General features: G+C 34.3%; 2 protein-coding genes and 1 pseudogene across 2 annotated transcripts; all 3 read left to right on the plus strand.

Annotated features, from left to right (window-relative positions):
* The first annotated feature begins 10,086 nt into the window (after nt 1-10,086).
* Nucleotides 10,087-11,825, plus strand: LOC106799170 (berberine bridge enzyme-like 13; annotated as a pseudogene).
* A 5,186-nt stretch (nt 11,826-17,011) lies between these two features.
* LOC121175005 (uncharacterized) lies at nt 17,012-18,160 on the plus strand. The gene has a single exon (XM_041016159.1). It carries the CDS (start codon nt 17,012-17,014, stop codon nt 18,158-18,160), a length of 1,149 nt encoding a protein of 382 aa, XP_040872093.1.
* Nucleotides 18,161-18,349: 189 nt separating this feature from the next.
* Nucleotides 18,350-21,507, plus strand: LOC121175006 (uncharacterized). Its single transcript, XM_041016160.1, has 4 exons — nt 18,350-18,355; nt 18,447-19,224; nt 19,692-20,143; nt 20,245-21,507. The coding sequence occupies exons 1-4, from the start codon at nt 18,350-18,352 to the stop codon at nt 21,505-21,507; spliced, it is 2,499 nt and encodes an 832-aa protein (XP_040872094.1).
* Nucleotides 21,508-24,540: the final 3,033 nt, after the last annotated feature.

Genomic DNA, 24,540 nt, shown 5'->3' on the forward strand with positions numbered 1-24,540 from the left:
GATATCCTGACTGCTATCATTGGGCGACCAGAACACCCTAGCCGTGTCCGTGCTGCTGGAGCCGGTGTCACCATAAAGCAATACTTCGGATTGGCTCCACGAACCTCCCGCAGTTCTTCCTCCCTGCCTCCTAAAGACCTACAACAACTGACCCAACAAATCAGGGACTAGCTGGAGGAGTCAATCATAGAAAAGGTGACTCGGCAACTGATGGCATCCTTCAGCCAGATGCAGTCCTAATTTCAGTCATAGGTGCAATCATAGGGACTTGCATTGCCTCCGGAGCCTGAGGTTGGTCCCTCAGGTGCGTGTGTCAGCACAAAGGAGAGTTGTGTTGATCCCTTAGGGAACGATCCATAGAAGGGTGACTTAGACAAATGCAGGCTGTACGTTGAAGAAAATTCTTCCCGCCTGGTTGCCCTAGGAAGACTTTATGAGGGATCCACAACGGTTAACAACATCTCTTTTTTGCATGGCTAAGTAAAGGTTGGTGTTGAGGAGGTTAAAGATGCAGAGGCTCGCGTTCTTGTACCCATTGACGAGGTTACCTTAGTGGGGCAGACACTTAACACCTTCCTTGCTTGGTCGACACATCTCGTGAAGCGTTTATCAGAACAAGTATTTTACTCTGATTATATGCTTCTTTTTTTCAATTGATTTGTTCACTGTAATCAAAACTTGTTAGTTAACTATGTTTGATCAATAGGCAGCTGTGTCTCCAGCAAAACCTCCAGAAAGGCCGGATCCTGAGGTCGATGATCCCCTATATCTGATGACATTGACCATCCCACAACTTTTTTTGAAGCCTCTCCAGGTTATGTGGAATGCTACCGTGTTCAGGGTGTTTAATCAAAACTTCTCGTTGTACATAAAGCATGAAGATCTCTATGAAATTGTACACGGTGGTCAATGTCTCAGCATATCTGTTATACAGTTGTGGATTCTGTAAGTCAATTTTGATTACTGTTAATTACCTAAGTTATTGTTTCAATTCTTACATAATTAACTTTGTCTTAACAACAACAGGCATCTGACTAAGACAAGCATGCGAGCGGGGAATTTCGATGTGTATGGATTCCTCGAGCCACAGTCCATTCAGATATCTGGGCAATCACAATTTGAATCTGAAAGTTACATCAAGAGTTGGATGTAGAGTTCAAAACGCGATGTCTACCTTGGAGCCTACCTGAATGGGTAAGTCAAACACAACAACTGAATTTAAATAATGTATACTACTACAATAACCCATATTCGTCTCCACTGCAACGAACACTGGCAAATGGTCATCTTTTTGCCTAAGGAAAACCTTGTTGTCTGGTTTTGTTCCTTGCATAACATGCCAGACAACTACCTTAAGGGAATAATTAACGGGTCAGTGTTGTTTTCAATACATTTGCATTAGCATAACTCAACAACGTCAATATTTTAACGTTCCTCGTATTCAACAGTGCTTTGAAAGGACTTGATGATACTCCACAACCTAAATCCAAGGCTGCTGCTAGGTGGATTGTTGTTAAGGTACGTGATTTAAATAAAACTTCTACTTATATATACTGCTTATGTGTGTGTACACTAATTGTAGTTAACGTTTAATTAATATCCAAATTTCATTATGTATTTAGTATAATAGACAAAAAGGAAGCACTGAGTGCGGCTATTACGTCATGCACTAGATGTCCACGATAATCTTAGGAACTTTCAGAAATAATTGGAAAACGGTAATTGTTTATTTCAAACAAAGTTGATTTTCTTATAATTGGTATTACATTATTAATTGGTCTGATTTGAATTTGACAGGTTAAATTTTGGGTTTTTTGTAAAAACAGAAAGTGTATTTAAAAAAAAACTAAAAACAATATCGGGTTTTTTTTTACAAAAACCGATGTTAATATACACAAACAACATCAATTTTTGAAAAAAAAACCGATGTTAACATACAACTTAACATCGGTTCTTGAAAAAATCGATGTTGTTTGTATATATTAACATCGGTTTTCCAAAAAAACTGATGTTAATATCCAAAACGTTAACATCGGTTTTTTACAAAAACCGATGTTAATGTATACATTAACATCAGTTTTTGTTCAAAACCGATGTTAACCTAAAATATTTAACATCGGTTTTCTACAAAATCGATGTTAACTTATAGATTAACATCGGTTTTTTTACTGAAACCGATGTTAACATTTTGAACTTAACATTGATTTTTCTAGAAAATCGATGTTAACGTATAGATTAACATTGGTTTTCTAGGAAAACCGATGTTAATTGTCAACATTCATACATTTATTTTGGTGTAATTCTTATTATATAACATCGGTTATTTAGATAACCGATGTTATAAATTTTACGCTAACATCGGTTTTGAAAAACCGATGTTAACCATAATACTTTCAACATCAGCAACCGATGTAGAAAGTCGTAAATAACCGATGTAAAAAACATATTTTTTAATATTAGTTGTATAGGTAGACAAGTGTTTTGTATCTAATAATACGCTAAAATTGTAGGGTTGACTATTTCCCTTGGTAAAAATTCACTCTGACCCTCGATTTCTACTCTTCGTAATTGAAGCTTCTTACGAGAAATTCTTTGTTTTTTTTCCTTTTACTTGTGCTTGGAATTGAGTATTGGTAGATTTTAACACTATTGTATGGATTTATATTTGAATATATTATTGATTATTCCTTTTACTTGACTGTGTTTTGAATTTTGTATTTGTACAAGAGGTAACAATTCGTTTTTGGGCAAACAAGTGGGTGAACTTTGTGAATTAAGTATGTCAATGAATTTGGAGGAATCATATATGGAGGTATATGATTACTATGAGATAATTATCAATAGTTAAGATATGTTGTTGAGGTCTTCCTAATTTCATTGTTTAATTGTATTTAAATTTGATATAATTGACTTCAGCTAATGTAGGTATTGATTGGTATATATGGGATTTTTTGTAGGTTTGAGATGAATTTTCTTTGAAGTCAGTAGTTGATGAGCAAGACTATGAAGGCATGTCTGAAGAGGATTTGTACGGTGAAGAGGATGTGTATCAGGAACACAAATCTGATGGAGGCATGTTTCAAGATAATTTGTATGATGAAGAAGAATTGAATGGAGGCAACTTTGAAGATGATGTCTACAAGGAAGAAGAGTTAGATGGAGGGTTGTTTGAAGAAGATGGTATGAGGAAGAAGATGCATATGAAGATGAGGGTGGTGATATGATGTTTGAAGGTAATGGTGTGTTCCATTGTACAAAGGCTACTACAATTCGGCATGTGAATGTGAATGACATATTTTGTCTTGACCTAAATAGCTTGGGGGGATGAGAAAATACACAAATGTTTTAATAATGATCACAATCATGAATTGTTGTGTGGTGTGCATGTGGGAATGGTAGCTAATCATATAAGGATGTAATGTTTTGATATCATGCATATGAATAGCATGAGAAAAGCAGGTATTAGTGTGGACCTCATATATTTAATGCATTTGTCAATTAGTTGGGAGGCTACACAAATGTTCTGTTTTGGGCCTAAGAACATGTGTAATCAAGTTCAGAAACAACAACAGTTACAAGGATCGAATGGTGCTAGTGCAATAGAATATTTACATTGGTTGAGTTTAAATGATTCATTAATGTTTGTTCTGCACATAGTGGATGAAGAGAAAAGAGTCCAGCATGTTTTTTGGAGTGACGGTCAGAGTCAAATGGATTTTGAAGTTTTTGGAGATGTACTTGCATTCAGTGCAATGTATAGTAAAAATAAGTACAAATGTTCGGTTGTGTTATTTTCAAGAGTCAATAATCACAATCAAACGATTATTTTTGCAGCTGGATTTATTGCCAATGAAGTTGAAGAAACCTATGTGTGGTTGCTTAAGCAATTTTCAAATGTGATGAAAAGGAAGTCTCCAGATGTTGTTGTAATTGATGGAGATATGACTATGAGAAATGCAATTAGAAGAGTATTCACAATTGCACATCATCAACTTTGTGTGTGGCATTTAATGCACAATGTCACAAGCAATGTTGCGAGTACAACATTTTTGAAAAGTTTTGAAGCATGCATGTTTGTGGATTACTCAATAAGAGAATTTAAATGAAAGTGGAATGCAGTTGTATAGGAACACAAACTACAACAAAATAAGTGGGTGAATGGCATATACCAAAAAAAAAAAACATATGGGCGACAACTTGTATCTATGGAAATTTCTTTATGTGATTTAGAACGACATCTCATTATGAGCAATTACATGCCCAATTAGCAAAATTTGAAGGGTCTGACCACAACTTGATAGAGTTTGTAGAACACTTTCAACGGGTGATTCATTATAAGAGGTATAAGGAAGTTCAAGCTGATTTCAAATCTATCATTGATACTCTAGTGGCCCTAACTGAATTTGTTAGCATTGTGAGATCAATAGGAAAACTATACACATGTTCTAAATGTTTCAAGATGTTCTTTGTGCCTCATCTCTTGTTAGTGTTGTGCATGGTAGGGAGATTTGTTGACCACAAAGTATAAGTATAAAGTCTTAAAAAAGAGTTGGCGTGTGTCACATTATTCCGAAGATGACAATTTCATATGCTCCTATGAGATCAATGACGAATTCATTGGGGGCCTAGCAAGGGCTTTAGCCCCTCCTCAACATTTCTTCATATGTATCCCTAATAAGATGAGAATGATGAAATACTTTGATCACAAATCGAAGATTTTTCCTTTATTCATGTTGCATAATTTAAAATAATCACACCGTGAAATTTGATCATAATAATGCTTTGAATATAGTACATTTCATTTTATTGGATTTGAGAAATAGCTATTTATTTTTGCTTTATTTTGACTTGTAAAAAAATTTACAATGTATTAACTTTCTCGTGGATGTAGTTCAAAAGAAAACAACTCCTTTGTGGATGTAGTGACACCCTTTTTCTCCTTGTACTCTTTAATAGTGCAAATGCTCCAGATTTTATATTATAGCAGTAAACTTTTACAAAGCCTTGGATTTGGCCCTAAAGTTCTACCCCTTTTTCATTTTATCCAAAGTGATGCTACCTTCTCATGAAGGATTGATCAAGTTAAAATTTTCCTTTTAGTGATACTATCTATTTCTTCTTTTTAAAATATAATTAAATTTTTCTTTACTTATTTATGTACTTTTATATTATAAACACAACTAAAATAATATGTTTTAACATCGACCTATTAACATTGATTATGAAGAAAACAAATTTTACAAAATGCGTGGTGACATTTTTGTAAATGAAATGTTATCGTCAACATAATTTTTTCTAAAACCGATGTTAACAGGGTGATTTTAACATTGGTTATTTAAAAAATCAATGTTGTTTAAGTACTTATAACATCGGTTTTTAAAAAATCAATCTTAATAGGGTGATTTTAACATCGATTATTTAAAAATCAATATTGTCTAAGTGCTCATAACATCTGTTTTTTAAAAATCAATGTTACTCTTGTTATTTATTGTTCATAATTGTTTTTAAAATGGTTCCTAATTTAAATTTTAAAAAATCGATTCTCCACCCTCATTCACCTCTTCTGCTCCCAAACCTTCCCATTCCTTGCCTCTGATTCCCCTTCCACCTTGTCCTCCCTCCTCAAGCTCGTCATGTGCTACCCAGGCCTTCACCACACTAGCATCCTTGTTGACCAGAATGTTGCAAAATGGATGAACATCTGCCAGAATCCGCATTTATTGGTTGACGGCTATCGGGATATCAGGAGAGAATATGGATGCAAACTTCTCATGAGACAGTTCTGCGATGATAATTTATTCCTCTACAACTGGCCCAACTGTCTCCTCTCCCACCAGAGGTGCAACTACATACTCTTCTGAGGGTTTCTCCATAACTTCAAAGAGAGTGGGATTTGGAGAAGCATCAGCGGAAGGAAGATAAGGAAGATCGATGTTGAGCGCCTTTTGCACGTGCCAGCACACATGGGATTTCCAATACGCCTTCTACCTCAAATGTGGCTTCCACAACCATCTCGATGAGGAGGCGCTGTAAGCGCTAAAGGTGAAGGAGGCACAGAAGAAGACATCACAGGCGGATGAGAAGGAAGGGAGGTTGTTCAAGGACAAAGATGACAACAAGAGGAACAACCAGTAGAGTTAATTTTTATTTATTTTTAATTAATTATTTTGTTCCTTGTTTTATTTTACACAAATTCAAAAAAGAAAAAAGAAAGAGACGGTACAAGGAAAAATAAAAAACAAGGAAGAGGTTTGGATTTAGAGGAAAATATGGAAATGTCATCATCCTCTCTAAGCAAATTGTCGATTCAGTATTTTTTTTTTTAGTTTATAGATCTTCTTCATCTTGCTAATGGTGGTGGTGGGTAGTTAATTAGTAGATTTGGATTTGAGATTTGAGAACAATTATGTGTTACTAGAACGAGAGTATCCAATCCTTTTATTATTGACTACTAAAAAAGGCTTTTAACATTGTCATGTTAATATCAGTTTCAGATAAAACCGATGTTAACAAAAGGATGGTGCCATAATTGTAAATAAAATGTGTTCATTAACATTTGTTTTTCAAAAACCGATGTTAACATTCGGAAAACCGTTGTTAACGAAGCGATGTTAACATCATTTTTTTTAAAAAACCGATGTTAACAAAAGCACATTAACATCTGTTTTCAAAAAACTGATGTTCGTGTGACAATGTTAACATCGGTCTTTGAAAAAAACCGATGTTAACCTTTTGATGTTAATGTCGATTTTCATAAAAATTGATGTTATTTTCGTGTGTGTATATATATATATATATATATATATATATATATATATAATTGAATTTGTCCTTGTTCTTGCGCCCACTCAGAGTGTCCTCACTCTCACCCTGAGCTTCTCACTCTCGGAGCTCATACTCTCAGTTTCCTCACTCGTAGTCTCAGTCTCCTCCGTCTTAGCACTCGCATTCGTACTTTCAGTGTCCTCTGTCTTAGCACTCATACTCGATCGATGTGAAGGTCGTTTGAAGTTTCAGCCACTATTGGTCTCAGTTGTGCTCTCAATCTCAGTGGCCACTCTCTACGGTGGCAACAAGTGTACGAAAGGAGAGCTATTGGTTTCAGTGTCGGTCTCGACAACAAGGTATGTCTTTCTCTTACCTTTGGCAACTTAGGGTTCCCCTTCTTTTACCTTTGTCTCCATGAATGCTCCATAGTTTGAGGCCATCTCCATGCTTGTTGAAAGGAATTGTTAGTTCCTTAATCACCAAGTGTTAAAATTCAAGCTCTAGTTCTAAGAAAGATAGATATATATAATTTATAAATGATAGTATATATTTTCTTAATATCCAAGTACTCATAGATATTTATTTATATGTTGTCTCTTTTGTTTTATCTTTTGCCATAATTTAACTAACGCAACCCACAAGCACAAAGTCTTTCCCTCTTGAACACACTGGTAAGGAGAGCATGCAAATTAAGAGCAACGTGCTTGAGTGAGATAGAGAAGACTTATTCTTTGTCGGGTCTTTGTTGCTTTTCACACACACACACACACACATATATATACCAACCCAACTTCCTGATTCTCCTAGAGTAGAAATAAATCATTGATACTGTCAAGAAGAGGGTTATATATAGGAAAACAAAGCATAAAAGAGCAACTAGTAGTTCCTGAAAGTAATAAGATATATATTGGATGTCCTAAATCCTAATGATTCAAAACTTGAAAGTGGAAAGCCATGTAAAAATAGTGCAAGAAGATGTAGCCATTAGTGAAACCTTTTTCACAATGATTTAGGTCCTATTGCCATTTCTTTCGACGAAAGTTAAGTTCTGAATCATTCAATCAAGTGTACTACGTCTGAAGAACAAGCAGAATACAACAAACCAACCCATCATATCGATCAGCACAACCAGCTCAGACTTTCAATCTTCCTGATCCACCATAATCACCATTCACTCAACTAAACTTGAGGTATATTTTTCTAGTGCTTCATCTTGCATTAGTTAACCAACTAAACCTCCCAAGAAATGTCAAATTCCTTGTTAGACGTCAGAAGCAAAGCAGCAAGGTTTGGATTATTAACTTGATTTAGATTATTAGACTTGCCCATTGCTACCAATGATTCTAAGTTAGAATGTAAAGCAACACATGTGATCTAGTTTTTTATTTAAAAGAAAAGAAAAATAACTAGATACCCCCTACTAAAGCAATGTCTAAAGGATTCCCCTTTGGGCTTTGAGAACTTACAAGTTCGTGTCCTAACCAACAATTAAGCTAGAATCATCGCCCAACTATATTTTTGTTTATCTTTTTGCCTAAATATCATAGATTAATCCAAACTCAGAACCCAAAATTAATACACTATTACCTATTTGTGAGGCAGACATTAGAGTAATGTGATTCTGCTGGACATTTTTCTATAATTCGACGATCCTGATCCAACCATTAAACTCACTCAAGTCACCTAGGTTCACTCCAACTTGATCTCTCTATTGTTATTTTTTTTGTACAGCTAGTCCACCTCCTCCGCAATTGCAACTTCAGTCCCCAACTCTTTTTTCCTATTCCATTCTAAGTTTTCATCATTTTTTTTTATTTTTTTTTTAATTTTATCATATTATAAGTTTGCAACAACAACAAGTCCAAGCAGATTGGCCAGCTTTAAAAGGGAATGAATTAATAATCTTTTGGGGTCATGAGTGGCTAGTTCACGGAACCTGTTCTTCAATCTAGATTTGGATATTTATGCAACGAATGATCTTAGTGCTATTCTTATAAATGCCGGTATAACACCCGGTGTCGGTGTTGTCTATGTAGAGACATCATTATCAGTACCATAAAGGGATCACCTATTGGTGTTCAGCCACAACTAACATGCAAAAATGGAAATCTAGCTGAAATTTGTTTATGCTTAGACACTAGTATAGTCCCCAAATACAACGGTCCAAGTGTTCATACTATTCAACTTTCCGTTATAAATTATTAAAAAGTTAAGGAATGTCGGTTAAATTAATTAAATCAAGCTATTTACTTTTATCTTCAACCTTAAGTATTCATCACCATCTATCTAGAGGAATTTAGAAGTTTTGAATTCAAAGATTAGAACTGCTACAGCCGAAAGTCGCATAACTTTACTATGTGTTTGGATGAGGAATTTAAAGATTTCTAGGAAATTCAAATTCACAGCATTTTGATTGTCTTGATTTAAATTCTTTTCATTTTGTAAATATTTTGTTTGGATGAGGTAATTCAATTTCTTGTATTTTAATTTCCTTGTTTGGATAAAGTAATTCAATTTCAATGAAATTCAAATTTTTATTTTTAAATATTTATTTAAAAATTAAAATTTCAATATTGAATGAAAATAAACATGAGTCATTTTTTAAATAGTTAAATATTCAAAATAAATTTAATGTTATAAAATATATAATAATAAATTTTTTAAATATTTAATAATTAAATAATCAAAATAATTTTAATGTTAAACAATTTTGAATCTTATACAATATTCTTGTAGTAACACAAAAAAACTTGGATTAAACAATACTGCAAAATTAAAAGATGAATGAAATGAATTAATTATCATGGAATATGGAACAATTAATTATCCCCATTATAAAGCCATGAAATGAATTAATTATCATGGAATATGGAACAATTAATTAAAAAAAATGCAGAATTTCCTTTACTTGTTGCATGCTCATATATATGATGCTGCAAGAATACAAACAAGCTTATCTCGTTATTCAAAAATGTTATAAAACTAGTGGGGCCATTGAAGATAGTTGGTTTGCTTATACCATTCTTTTTAGCAACTATGAAGCATAGAGAAGTCCTTTCAGATTATGTTAAATGTGAAAGGGGTCGATGTTCCTGTAATCAAAGATAGATCAGAAAGGTCATGTTTCACAATGTCATAATTAAGAATAGAACATTAGCCACAAGATAATTCCAACACTCTTCATCTGTATTATGACGTTTGTCTTAGCTCAATTATACGTAAACTATTGTGTAACACATTGTGACCATAGCACATTATGGTCATATAAATATAACATTTGTGGTAGCCTCCTTAAGCACAAAAAATTGGAACCTCAACCTTAGAACACAAAACCATGGTGTCACCAAGCTCAAACTTAGCAACTTTAATCCTCCTATTATCAGTTTCAATGGCAGCTTCAGCTTCATTTGAAGAAAACTTTGTCCAATGTCTCAGCTTCTATTCAGACAAAGCAGCTCCATTTTATGCATCAATTTACACTCCACAAAATGCATCATTCAACAAGATCCTTGAATCCTCTACACAGAACCTAAGGTATTTGGTGCCCTCAGCGCCAAAACCTGAGCTTATATTCACACCCTCGACCGATTAACATGTCCAAGTGGCAGTGACTTGCTCAAAGAAACTTGGAATTCATCTGAGAATTCGTAGCGGTGGCCATGATTATGAAGGACTCTCATATGTTTCTGAAGTTGAGACCCCTTTCATAATTGTTGATTTGTCCAAGCTTCACGCTGTCAACGTTGATATAGAAGACAACACTGCTTGGATTCAAGTCGGTGCCACTATTGGGGAGGTCTATTACAAAATATATGAGAAAAGTTTGGTTCATGGTTTCCCTGCAGGCCTTTGCACAAGTTTAGGTGTTGGAGGGCACATCACGGGAGGTGCATATGGATCCATGATGAGAAAGTATGGCCTTGGAGTTGACAATGTCCTAGATGCAAGAATAGTTGACGCAAATGGCCAAATCCTTGATAGGGAAGCCGTGGGGGAAGATCTCTTTTGGGCTATTAGAAAAGGTGGAGGAGCAAGCTTTGGTATCCTTCTTTGGTGGAAATAAAGCTTGTTCCTGTGCCAGAAACTGTCACAGTTTTCACAGTTACAAGGAGCCTAGAGCAAGATGCAACCAGGATTCTCCACTGATGGCAGGAAGTGGCACCCTATATTGATGAGGATCTCTTCATCAGAGTCATCATTCAACCAGCCACTGTTGGGAACAAAACTAAGAGAACTATCACAACATCTTATAATGCTCAATTCCTTGGTGGTGCTGACAGACTCCTCCAAGTGATGAAAGAAAGCTTTCCTGAATTGGTTTTGACTAAAAAAGATTGTCTTGAAACTAGTTGGATCAAATCTGTGCATATTAAAATACTTGTAAGCATGTAATCCCTTGAACCCCATCAACAAATAACCAAAATGCCAAATAAACCAATTCCCTTGAACCCCCAGAAAATCATACAGTTCAAGAAATTTAAATAGATTTGTTTCTCAATTTCTCTTTGATGCATATTCAAAAACATATGGTGCTCACAATCTATCTCAACTCCAAATCCATTCAATTCACACCCACCAACATATCAAAATCACGGAAACAAAATAAATAAAATAGAAAACGAAACATAAATAAAAAAAATCAAGCAACCCTTATAACTACAAAAATGAAATCAAAATCAAACAAACATAAACTTGAAAAAAGAAAAAAAAACAGAGATGAGCGAAGGAGAGAGGAACTTACCAGCGAGAGGAAGAAAAGTCACGGAGAGGGAGTGGTAGCTCGTGACGCTGCTGAGAGGGAAAGAGAGAGAGCTTGTGATGGTGTGCTGAGAGGGAGAGAGAGAGCTCGTGGTGTGTGGTGTGCTGAGAGAGGGATACGGGAAGGAATTTTAATTTCTTTGCTTTTTAATGAGAATTTCAAATTCTCTCAAATTAGTATATTAAAATACTTTGTAAAAATGACAACATTTTAATTACTTTTAAAATACCTCATCCAAACATATTAGATTATTGAAAGACAATTTAATATCTCTATTAAAATACTTTACCTGGTTAAATTTTCCCATCCAAACACAGGGTTAGTGTAACGCATTATCTAGATTTTACTAGAGATAGTTTTACTAATGCATGTCACCATCATTGACAATTCTTAGGCACTAAGTTTTATTATATTTTATTGTTATAATTTTCCTATAAAAGACACCTTCCTGTATCACATCAAATATATGAATGCAATAAAGTGAATGAATTAAAAAGAAACTCTTCCTCTGTATACGTGAATGTGTGTTGTTTGTGAGATTTAATTTTTCCCAATATCAACAAGGATATTTGTTGGTCTTTATTGGAGTGTAGTTAGATAGTAACTAGTGGTTTCTCTATTCAGCACTATATAAATATTACAATTGTAACAAAATTTAGTAAGTGAATGAAATACAATTTGTAAAGTTTCATTTATCTCTCATTTGTAAAAAAACTATTGAAGTGATTTATGAGTAGAATTCTGTTTGGAGGTAGATTGGTGTAATACAACGGTTTATTTATATAGATTCATGCAGAATTTTATTTGTTACTTTTTACTTTTTGTATTTATTTACCATACATCACAAGATGAGTAGAGGGAATATGCATCATGTTATCAGGAGGTTAGTTAGTTGGGACTTGGGACAAGGTTATTGTTTTCGTAGGCCAAGTTACTTTTGGGACTTGGAACAGGGTTATTGTTATCACAATCAAGTTGCTTTTCCATGTTGTGAGTAAAATAACCAAAAAGCATAGTAATGATTATGTTATGGTGGTTGTGTGTTGCTCAAATGCCAACTGTGGTCCTTGCTTACAATTAAGTAAATGAAAGGAAATTATATTTTCTGCCTAATATTTCTGATAAGACTGATATTTACATATTAGCAGATATTGATGGTAGTATACACGTTGCTTCTCATATCTATCCGTTAGCATACATAGATGATGGAGACATCTAATCTTCAATGTTCAATGTAATTTGTAGGTAATTTTTATTTTCTTGTTTTGCATCGTGATCATGTCATTTCTTGTTGGACATTACACTCACCATCATCACAGGTATGAATGTTATTTTTATGTAAATTCAATGGACAAGATATTATGTGAAAGTTAAAAATGAAACACTAGTTCTTTAAATAATTTTTCAATTGTAGAGTTATGATAAATTATATTAGGTTACAAATGATTTTATGGATTGACATTATTATTTTCATTACTTGACTTATTTCTTTTAATTGATTGTAATTTATTCAATTATACAATAAATAAATCTGAACTGCTTGAAACTGTCGAAAAGTCTGGGCTGTCTGAAACTCTCTGAATTTTGCAGGTTTGGATAATATTAAAAAAAATAGATATCTTATTAAAAAAATCCAAAAAACAACATCGATTTAAAAAAAAATTGATGTTGTTCACCCAATAATAACATCGGTTTTCATAAAAAAGTCATATTGTTGAATAAACAACAACATCAATTTTCATCAAAGCCAATGTTGGTTTTGAACCATAAAAATCAATGTTGTTTACCAAAAAAATATCAGGTCTTACAAAAACCGATGTTGTCATTCAGTCACAACATTGGTTTTTTTTAAAACCAACTTTATGGTTTTTGAACTACAAAATTATTTTGTGAGTCAACTACAACATCAGTTTTAAAAAACCGATATTGGTTTTACCATGTTTTTACATTATTTTATTTATTTCTTATAATATCACGTTAGTTTTTAAGAAAATTGATATTGTGCTGTGTATATTAACATTGGTATTTATAATCAATGTTAACATTGATACTTTTAATATTGGTAGTTTCAATATTTGTTATAAATCGATGATGAATATCCTTAATAACCAATGTTAAAATCGCTTTTTCTAGTAGTGCTTATTTTTATTATTGTTGTTTCTTTTATCTCCTTCCCATTTTCGGTGGTTTAGTTTTATGTTATGTTATTGTAGGAACTCGATTTATGGAGCTTACATGCTTCTTATTAATTCATAGTACATTTCACTTATGTGTAATGTGAATTTGGGTTTTATCGTATAACCTAGTTGTCTGACAAATTTCACTTGTCATTGTGTTCCAAATTACTCTTTTTTTTCCAAATCCAAGCCAGTGACTAGGTCAGATACGTTGTCGGTGGAGAAGGAAGATTGATGTCAAGTGCATCTTCTGCACGTGCCAACACACATGGGATCTCCAATCCGCCTTCTGCCTCAAACGTGGCTTTGGAGAGTATCATCTATGTAGGTTCTTTAAAAAATTTATAAGATACAGGCCAATCCTTAGAATTTAATTTTTAATTTCCCCTTGTTAAGTAGTAATTTTCTCCCATTGATTTGAAGACACTTTGTGAATCCATTCTGAAATTACAGTTTTCTCCAACATATTGAAGAACACTCAGATTCACTTACTTGCTGATTTATGAATAGGAAATTGTCCCACAAGTTCAAGTGGTTATTTATGTGTACACTTTACTGCATACTTTTTTCCTTCCTGTTTGGACTACTTTGCCGTAACCACTTTATAATTTTTGAACTGCATAAAATTTTTTTCCTTCCTGTTTGGCCTACTGTATACTTATCTGAGAATTCATTTTAAAAAAGATAAGAAAAATTCAGATCATTTGATAGTGTCACAAAAATATTATAATTTCTGATGAAATAATTTCTAATGGAACATGGAAGGATATTTGCATAGTTTGCATATTCACTTTCTTATTTTATGATTTGAATTATGTATTCTGATTCTTCTCTTATTTTATCGACTCCTAAACTTTCCCTTTGAAATAACCCATGGAAAAATAGTAGCAAATTTTGTTCAATTGTTTTAGGAGTCTAGCAAGCCTGTGCTGAGCAGTCCTTTCATATTTTTAGATTCTAGCATGCTAACATAATAAAAATTTGCCAATAATTAATGTCAAGAAGAGCAAGCTTTGGCTAGGACTTATACTGTGTGCTCGAGAGTTTTCATTCTTGAGTCTTAAGTCCTTGATTTGGATGCTTGAGTATGTTATCACAACTCAATTTAACCCCTCTGCATCACCTTAACCACATCATTGTTGGTATAGCATGATAAAATGGGACAATTTTTTTCCTTTTAACATATATTTTACCATAGTTTTAACTAATTCCTACATGAAATATAGTTGAATGTTATTTTTTCGTCAATTAAAAACTTGATTATATGTAGTAATAGTCTGATTATAAGGAACAATCTATAATGCCTTTTGGTTTTATATCTAACTTTCCGTTGCAAGAATATGTATATGAGATGTTACTTGTACTCCTACACGTGTTTAGGGCCATATGAATCACCTTAATTATATGGAATAAACTGACTACAACCTTGAATATTTTATTTATTTATAATTTTTATTGACTTCAATATTTTTCCTTTTTACTGTTACATATATGGTTGGAAAGCAAAATTTTGTTCTTTTTTCATCCTGAGAGTGAATTTTAAAACAAACTGAATATTTCCAATTACTATAGATGCCACGTCCACTTTATATCATGAAGAAAGCTGGCCATGGTCTATCTATTTGCAGGCCTGAAATCTAGCTAGTTATTATATCTTTGTATACATCTCTATAACAACTAACAATTTTCGTAATAATTAATGTGTGACCAAGACATTCCTATGCAATTTCATGTATAAGAAATTTTAATTATTTAAATATATAGTCCCAGCTAGATTCTTTATGATAGGAAATACAAAGATTAATATGGAAGATATTAAGTTTCAAAGTATTTTCAGCCATGTGAGCCATACATGAATGGTATAACTAATTAGAGCTCACATGCTTGGTCGAATACGGTTGCTAAATTTAGGGTGATCCACAAATACATAATAGTATTATCCAACTATATTTCCACCTTTGGAGCTAACCTTCGCCTCACTAAAGTCAAGAAAAATACCTTGACCTTGGTCATGCTTATAATCATAACAAATGCTTTTGCAAGTGTCAAATATAACTAGTCGTAAATATAAAGCATTAACAATTCGATACAATTGGGGAAACAAGGAAGGTTTGTTGGAAATCATTTTCAACAGGGAAGGTTTGTGCTATTAAAAATAAACTTTTCTTTGTATCTTATTTTTGAATTTCTAGATGTAACTTGGTGCTATCGTGATTAGTGATGCAACTACATTGTTGCCTGGTTGCTAAATAATGTTATATTTAATGAAGTCACAATAACAGTGACAAACTTCTTAGTTTATAGCACTGACTATTTATTAAATTGATGCAGAAAATTATTTCAATTCTCTACAATGTAATGTGACACGGCTTATGTGACAAATTATATTAGAAATTTAACAAGTTAGGACAAGCTTCATTTTGGGAACACATTAGTAAAGGTGCACTATCTTCAAGGTCCTTTAGTTAACTACAAAAACATTCAACTTGCTCTGCACTAGGTAACAATCTGGATTTCTTAGTAACAGAGGTGTTTTTATATTTGAATTTACAGGTTTTTAAGGGACTTGGAAGAAGCTTAGATGTCAGAGGTTTATATCTAGTTAATAACTCTTTTTGTTATCATTAGTTGTGTTGTTTATATTTCTTCCCAGTTGTGAATTTTGATCAAGTCATAATGTCAATTTGGTATTTGGAAGGCGTTCAAGAATATTGGTCTGGAATATAGCTTGTCTGGACTAGCGTAAGATTGAACATGGTTTTACACTTCATTAATGGACAATCTTATATGAACCACTTTAGAAGTGGAGTGTTCTGAAGAAGAACTGAGGTTCAACTAACATTGTTTTGAGTATTATCAGGAGAAACAGTATTGATAGTCATAGGCTTATATATTTTGCTAGACAGTAGGGTCTTGACAACAACGTGATCTAGTTGAAGAACTAAACATTGGCTATTTCACATTGGGAAAATACATTGGTGACCAGTAAGTGTCTTTTTTGTGATCCTTTTGGTTGTCTGGTCAATTAATGACACTTTATCTTTGTTTCTTTGATGCCTAGGAAGGGGATATTCTAGATACATATTTGAAGACATGTCCATCTGTATGGATTTCAGTATTTGAATTTTTTTTCTTTTGACATATCAATAAATGTGAATATTCACTTGACACATTGATTTTTCATTTCTTTGTGGTTGAATATCTCATTTTTTTATACACTGCTTATGCAATGTCAAAATTGCTAACTGATTTTTTTAAAGGAGGTTCATTTAAATATTAAGATTCATGATACTGGAATAACTCTCTGATGGCGAAACGGGGGCGAGGGCGGCCACCGAATACGGTGCCTCCGCCACCGGTGAATCATCCTCAACCGGCGACTAATCTGGTAGTGGAGACTGAGAATCACGAGTTACAGAAGCACGAAGAAACTATTGAGGAATTTGAAGCAACAACGAAGAGTCCCGAAACCCTAATTGAAGAACCGAAGGAGGTCACTGATCGAAAACTGTGGGTAGATGTTCTAAACAACAATCGTAATCCGTCCAACGGCGTAACAATGGAGTTTGTAGCACCCAAACTGATCAATGGTGAAGTGGAAGTGGAAATTGAAGCGGAGGACATTGCGTCAGAACTTCAATTTTGGGAAAACGCGATGATACTGTATGTGCTGGGAGGTAGTTTGAGCATGACTATGTTGAAGAACTACATGGTGAAGATGTGGAATTTCGTTACTCTTCCAGATATGTTGTATCACGATGACGGTTACTTCCTTCTCCATTTCAAGAATCGCGAAGACAGGGAAACTGTGATGATGAGAGGACCCTACACCATCCGCCACATGCCAATCATACTGAAGGAATGGACGCCAGATTTCAATCTAAGCAAAGACCTGGAGAGAACTATGCCGATTTGGGTAAAGTTACCACAATTGCCTCTATGCCTTTGGGGATTGAAAAGCTTGAACAAGATAGGCAGCGCAATAGGCAATCCTTTGATGACTGATGAATGCACAACTCAGAAACTTAGAGTTTCTTATGCTCGCATATTGGTTGAGGTTGATATTACCCAAAAATTGGTAGAGGAAATCACCATATCTGACAGAACTGGAGGAAAGATAAAGCAGATTGTGGAATACGAGTGGAAGCCAGAATTTTGTGAGAAATGTCAAAAGGCTGGTCATCAATGTGGAAAGAAGAAAGTTGTCAAGAAATGGATACCTAGGAACAAGCAAGCAGATGAGGTAAAGGCAGATCCCCTTCCAAAGACACCTGTGCAGAATACTGAAACTGAAGGAGAGGACAAACCAGAAGGTTGGATTACAGTGGGCAAAGCTGCAAGACATATAGGCAAAGCTATAGAGGTAATTGGTACATCTAATGTTGATTGTTCTAATGGTTTCAAGGCTCTAGAGGTTTTGAATGACTCTCTAGGAGGCCTAGGGGTGGTTACATGATTATATCTTGGAATTTAAGGGGGTTAAATAATGTAGGAAAGCTAAAGGAGATTAGCTCCCATCTCCTACAGCTTAGGCCTACCATTGCTATTTTGATTGAAACTAGAGTGAAAAATAAGAATGCTAAGAAAATAAGAGATAAGCTTAAACTACCTCACAACTACCTGGACAATTACAAGTGGCATGATAATGGAGGTTGTGGATTGAATGGGATAATAGTAAAATTGATGTGAGGCATGTTAAGTGTTCTAGCCAATATGTGCACGTGGGTGTGTATAACTTGCAGGGGGAGTTCAAATTCTGGCTTACTGCAGTGTATGCCTTAAATCAGTTGGATAGAAGGAAAGTTCTGTGGAAAGATTTGGAGGCTATCCATAAACATCAACAGGGTCCTTGGTGTGTGATTGGTGACTTCAACAATGTTACTAAGGCTCAAGATAGAATTGGAGGAAAAGCTGTGACAGAAAGTGAGTACATTGATTTGCTGAACATGATGGAGACTACAGGCCTGGCTGAGATGGATACCACAGGTGAGTTTTATACCTGGACTAACAAGCAGGTGATAGGAACCATCTACTCTAGAATTGATAGGGTTCTGGGTAACTTGGACTGGTTTCAAGACAACTTGGATACTGTGTTGACAGTGCTGCCAGCCAGTGTTTCGGACCATGCCCTGCTCTGTGTTAGTAGAAAAGATCCCATTATCAAGAACAATAAAAACTTCAGATTAAGTAATTGTCTAATTGAGATGGAAGGGTATAATGATATGGTGAAAGCCAGTTGGAGCAGACCTACTAGAGGTAGCCCTATGGTGAGACTGTGGAACAAGCTTAAGAGACTGCAGCAGGATATGAGAAGGTTTAGCAAACCCCTGAGTAATCTAAAGCAGAATCTGATCAAAGCCAGAGAATATCTTCAATTTGCTCAGGAAAACCTTAGAAACAATAACATGAATGGACATAGAATTGATAGAGTGAGGAAGCTGACAAAAGATGTTATTAATCTTAATGAAATGGAGGAAAAGATGCTTATGCAGAGAGCAAAAGTGGATTGGATAAGGAAAGGTGATGGAATAACTCCTTTTTCCATGCTATTATAAAAAGCAGAAATAATAGAAGAAATATATACATGCTGCAGAAAACTGATGGAACCTTGCTTGAAAACCAGTCTGAGATAGAGGATGAGATCATGGATTTCTACAAGAAACTCATGGGACTGAGGATAGCCAGCTGCACCATATTGACATAGATGCTATGAGAAATGGAAAACAAGTTAATATGGAGCAAAGAAGATATCTTGTGAGCAATATCACTGAGCAGGATATTGAGAGAGCCCTTAAAGGATAGGTGATGATAAAAGCCCAGGGATTGATGGTTTTGGGGCTAAGTTTTTTAAGGCCAGCTGGTGCATAGTAAAAGAGGATGTTATAGCAGCTATTCTGGAATTTTTCAACATAGGAAGATTGTATAGAGGCTTTAATAATATAGTGGTAACTTTAATCCCTAAAGTGATAATGCTAGGTATGTGAAAGATTATCATCCCATAGTTGGCTGCACAATTGTGTATAAAATCATTGCCAAAATCATAACTGAGAGATTAGGGAAAATTCTGCCTAGCATCATTAGTCATAGCCAGGCTGCCTTTGTGCCTGGGCAGAATATTCACAACCATATCCTTTTAGCTTATGAGCTCCTCAATGGGTATGGCAGGAAAGGTGGAACCCCTCGTGTGATGATGCAATTAGATTTACATAAGGCATATGACATGGTTAATTGGAGGGCCATGGAATGTATTCTGAAGGAAATAGGTTTACCTATGCAGTTTGTGAGTTGGATCATGACTGGTGTCTCCACAGTCTCCTATAGGTTTAATGTTAATGGAACCTATTCTGACATTATGCAAGCCAAGAGAGGGATTAGACAAGGAGACCCCATGTCCCCTATGCTTTTTGTGATAATCATGGAATATATGCATAGAACTTTGGTGAAGATGCAGCAAAATCCTGACTTCAATCATCACTCGAAATGTGAAAAAATTGGCCTAACTAATCTCACTTTTGCTGACGATGTTTTACTTTTCTGCAGGGGGATAGTAAATCTGTATCTATGATGATGGAAACCATTAGAAAATTTTCTGATTCTACAGGGTTAAAGGTGAATCCAGCAAAGTGTCAGATGTTCTTTGGAGGAATGGATGGTTGTAGCAAAGAAAATCTGAGAAGGATAACTGATTTTGCAGAAGGAAAACTCCCTGTGAGATACCTTGGCGTGCCCTTATCTTGCAAAAGGCTCACTATTCAGCAGTACATGCCACTGATAGACAAAATAGTGGACAGAGTGAAGCATTGGACTAGCAAATTGCTAAGCTATGCTGGGAGAATCCAGTTGGTGAAGAGCATCACTAGTGCCATTGCAATGTACTGGATGCAGTGCTTCCCACTGCCTCAGTTTATTCTTAGGAAGATTAATGCTATTTGTCGGAGTTTTGTTTGGACAGGTAAACAAGAGATTAGCAAGAAAAGCCTAGTAGCTTGGGATACAATGTGTAGGAATAAAAGCCAGGGTGGTGTTGGCATTATTAATTTGCAGGTTTGGAACATTGTTAGTCTGATGAAATGTCTTTGGAATATTTGCAGAAATTCTGAGAATCTTTGGGTGCTGTGGGTTCATACATATTATCTGAAGGGCAATGATGCTATTACTGCTTTTGTCAGGCCTAATAGTTCTTGGATCCTTAAGAACATTATGAAGCAAAGAGATAAACTGGGTCAGATACAACAACATTGGGACCAAGCTCTCAGTAGACAGAAGTTTCCTATGAGTGCTATGTATCATGGGCTGACAGAGGAACACCAAAGAGTGTCGTGGAGGTCTGTGATGTGTGGGAACAAGGCTAGACCGCGAGCTGTCATTTGCTTGTGGCTTGCTTGTCACAAAAAGCTCTCTACTAAAGATAGATTAAGAAGATTTGGAATGATCCAAAGTAGTGATTGCAGTATTTGTAACTGTGCTGATGAGTCTATAAATCATCTTTTCTTCAACTGCAGTGGCACTAGAGAAATTTGGGGGAACATTTTGGATTGGCTGGGTAGAAGACATGATCCGAGGGAGTGGGATATGGAGCTTGCTTGGATTATTGAGAACACCAAAGGTAAAGATTGGAAAAGTGCTCTGCTGAAAATGGCAACAGCGGAGACAGTTTATAATGTGTGGCACTATAGAAATAGCATGTGCTTTGGCACAGTTGTGGATAAACAGGTTATAGAAAGGAATATCATTGACAACATAGTGTATAGAAGTTGGCAATATCCAACTCTTAGAAGTCATGTTGCAAAGCTAATGATGTAGGCTGTTAGGTTTTTGCTTTGGTCCTGTTTGTTTGGTTGGATCGTTTCGATCACCTTGTATCAAACTATTTTTTGAATTAATACATATTCTTTTTGATTCAAAAAAAATAATATTAAGATTCATGTACTAAGGGTGGGGGTCACATAAGGGGTGTGATAAAGTATGTGAAGCAAGGGGTGTGAGTAGCAAAAAATGCAAAAAACAACATTGATTCTGAAAAATCGATGTTGTATTATCAAAACTAATGTTGTAAGTACTATATAATATCAATTTTGACAGAACTGATGTTGTAAGTATTATATAACATCTGTTTTGCTATAACCGATGTTGTAAATACTACACAACATCAATATTTCCATAATCAATGTTATTTTGAATTTTTTTTGTCTATTTCCTACTATACCACATTAGTTTTGGAGAGAACCAATGTTGTATGATGGATTTCAATGTTAGTTTTCATAACCAATGTTAAATTGATATTTTTAATGATAGTAGTTTCAACATCGATTGAAAATAGATGTTAAACTTATCGTCCATAATAATCGATGTTAAAAAATCTATTTTCTAATAGTGAAAAGAATTATTCTAACTCTAATTATATTGTTATAAATATAATGAATTTAAATTTGTTAGTTTTTTAGAGCTTAATGTCTTTGCATTAACAGTATAAAATTGATTTACACTATCATTCAATCATAAATTATCATTTGAATTATCTAAAGATAATTATTTGAAAACTCTTTATTCTATCAAAGTATAATACTTTTTCTTTTTTAATTAAACAACAATTTGAAGAATATTTTCTAAATTAAAACAATTATTGTAGTTGTTTTAGAAATTGAAATTCAAATGTTTTCTAAAATTTGAATAAATCATAAAAAATTTATGACATTAAATACCGATAAATAACAAATATGTTTTAACATTTATTAATTATTACATAATTATTTAACAGAATTTATTATATTATTTAAATAATTTATAAAGAGAAAAAAAAACTCAACCCATTTGATCAATTTCTAGATCTATCCCTATGTGAGATGATGATGGAGACATCTAGTTTACCATGTGTCAACATTTTGGTCATACTTGTTCATTTATATAGAGACGAGTTACCAAAAACTCTTGTTTTGGAAAGATGGAGCCAAGCAGTGAAGGATAGATTTATTGATTTGAATAATGTTGATTCCACATTTTCGGACTCTCATGTGGTAGCTCAATATATATGGTTGCTTAATGCTTGTAGGGAATTTTGCACTTTGGCTTGTCAAAGCAGTGAAGATTTTATACATGCAAGGAAAAAATTAGTGATGAGGTGATACGTTTGGAGGAAAAAAATAGACAGCATGTTGGCACAAGTGGAATTGAAAATGGTGTCCCTGGTTTGAGGGACCTTACCTATATATGCAAGACACATGGGTGGTCTAAGGAAAACTTCATTGTTTACAACATTGTGAACGAAGCACACCACCAAGTGTAGTGTTTGCAAGGTCTCGGGCCATAATAAATTGACTTGCAACGAGCATACACGTGCATTTGAAGGTGAAGAAGAATGTGATTTCGACTTTGAAGGTGTGTTTATTTTTGTATGTGTTTGAAATTTGTGTCAATTAACAGTTGTTTATAAAAAAATAAGAAAAAATTTGGTCTGGATTTGTGTTAATTTGTGATTGAAATTTTTTATAATTTGTGTTTGAAATTTTATGAAGGGATACACGTTTTAGGCTAATGTGGGTTACATTTACCATCATTCGGAAGGTATGAAAGAGTAATATACCTTGATCAAGAAGATGGATTATTGATTAAATTTGGTATGTAGAGTGGGGCATTCGTTTTATAGTTTATTATTTTAGTGGAATGTACAAGGAGCACAAAGGCTTTAGTAACTCTGGAAGGCTGTAATATGTAGGGTTTGTTTAGCTTCAGTTCATTTGACATGTGACATATGCAATTTTCAGTGTTATTGTAAGAGTGTTACTATGTTGGATCAGGTGCAAAGCAGCTACAACTGCAATGCCAAAATGGGCAGTGTTAGCAAGAGTCTCCACGAGCTGTGGGCACAATAGATCGTTTGGACGAAATCCACAGCATGGTGAAACAAACAAATGGCACCATGACAGACATAGAATGTAAGTACTGTTAAAAGTGTCTTTTTGTCTTTGGAATTGGTCGAAAAATTCCTCACATCTGACTTTCCACACAATGTGGCTTCGGAGGGTACATTGCCTATTCACACCAACTTTAGGCATGCATATGATAGTTGAGCAATGAAAAATTGCTGCTTAGATCTGGCATGCCAGATCAAGATCCAAGGTATAGTGGTGTTGGAATTTAGTTTCCCTTTTGGGTATATAATATTTGTCAATATTGCAAACTCCACCAATGTTAATATCTACAATATGGCTGGCAGGGAGGTGATATTCAAAATCGATGGATGTATTAGTAGACTAGACTTTATAAGTTTTGTTCCTGGGAACAAAATAGATGCACAAGTAAGTTGGTTGTTCAATTGACTTATCTTGAGTGGATACTGTTAGAAAAAATAAAAGAAAATAGATAAGAAAAAGATGCATAGTCTTTAATTAAATAACAAGATAACAATAGAAAAATAATTTTAATTGACACCACATAAATCAATAATACACTATATCATACCATAAGAACAAGAAAAAAATAAATTAAGAAAAGAAAGATACAGTCTGGGTTGAAGCTCATAAACATTATCCTTAGAGAGAAAACACCCCACTACACTGGTAGAAAAATTTGATTACGCTACTCTCCCAAGATACGACAACCCGTTGGTTCCGATCGTGTACAGCGAAAGGATATCTGAACCTTCTGAACATCAATGCTCTTGCTCTCACAAAAATTAAGTTTTTTTATAGGAAAAGAAAGAGACAATTTTTTAGGAAAAAGAATTCAGACACTGCTCTGTCATTTTTTTAGAAAGAGGAAAGAAATATATATATATATATATATAGGCACAAATATGACTATTGAAAATCAACCTATAATTGTCAAAACAAACCTAAC

This window comes from Glycine max, chromosome 6 (genome assembly GCF_000004515.6).
Source record: "Glycine max cultivar Williams 82 chromosome 6, Glycine_max_v4.0, whole genome shotgun sequence".
NCBI classification, from domain to species: domain Eukaryota; kingdom Viridiplantae; phylum Streptophyta; class Magnoliopsida; order Fabales; family Fabaceae; genus Glycine; species Glycine max.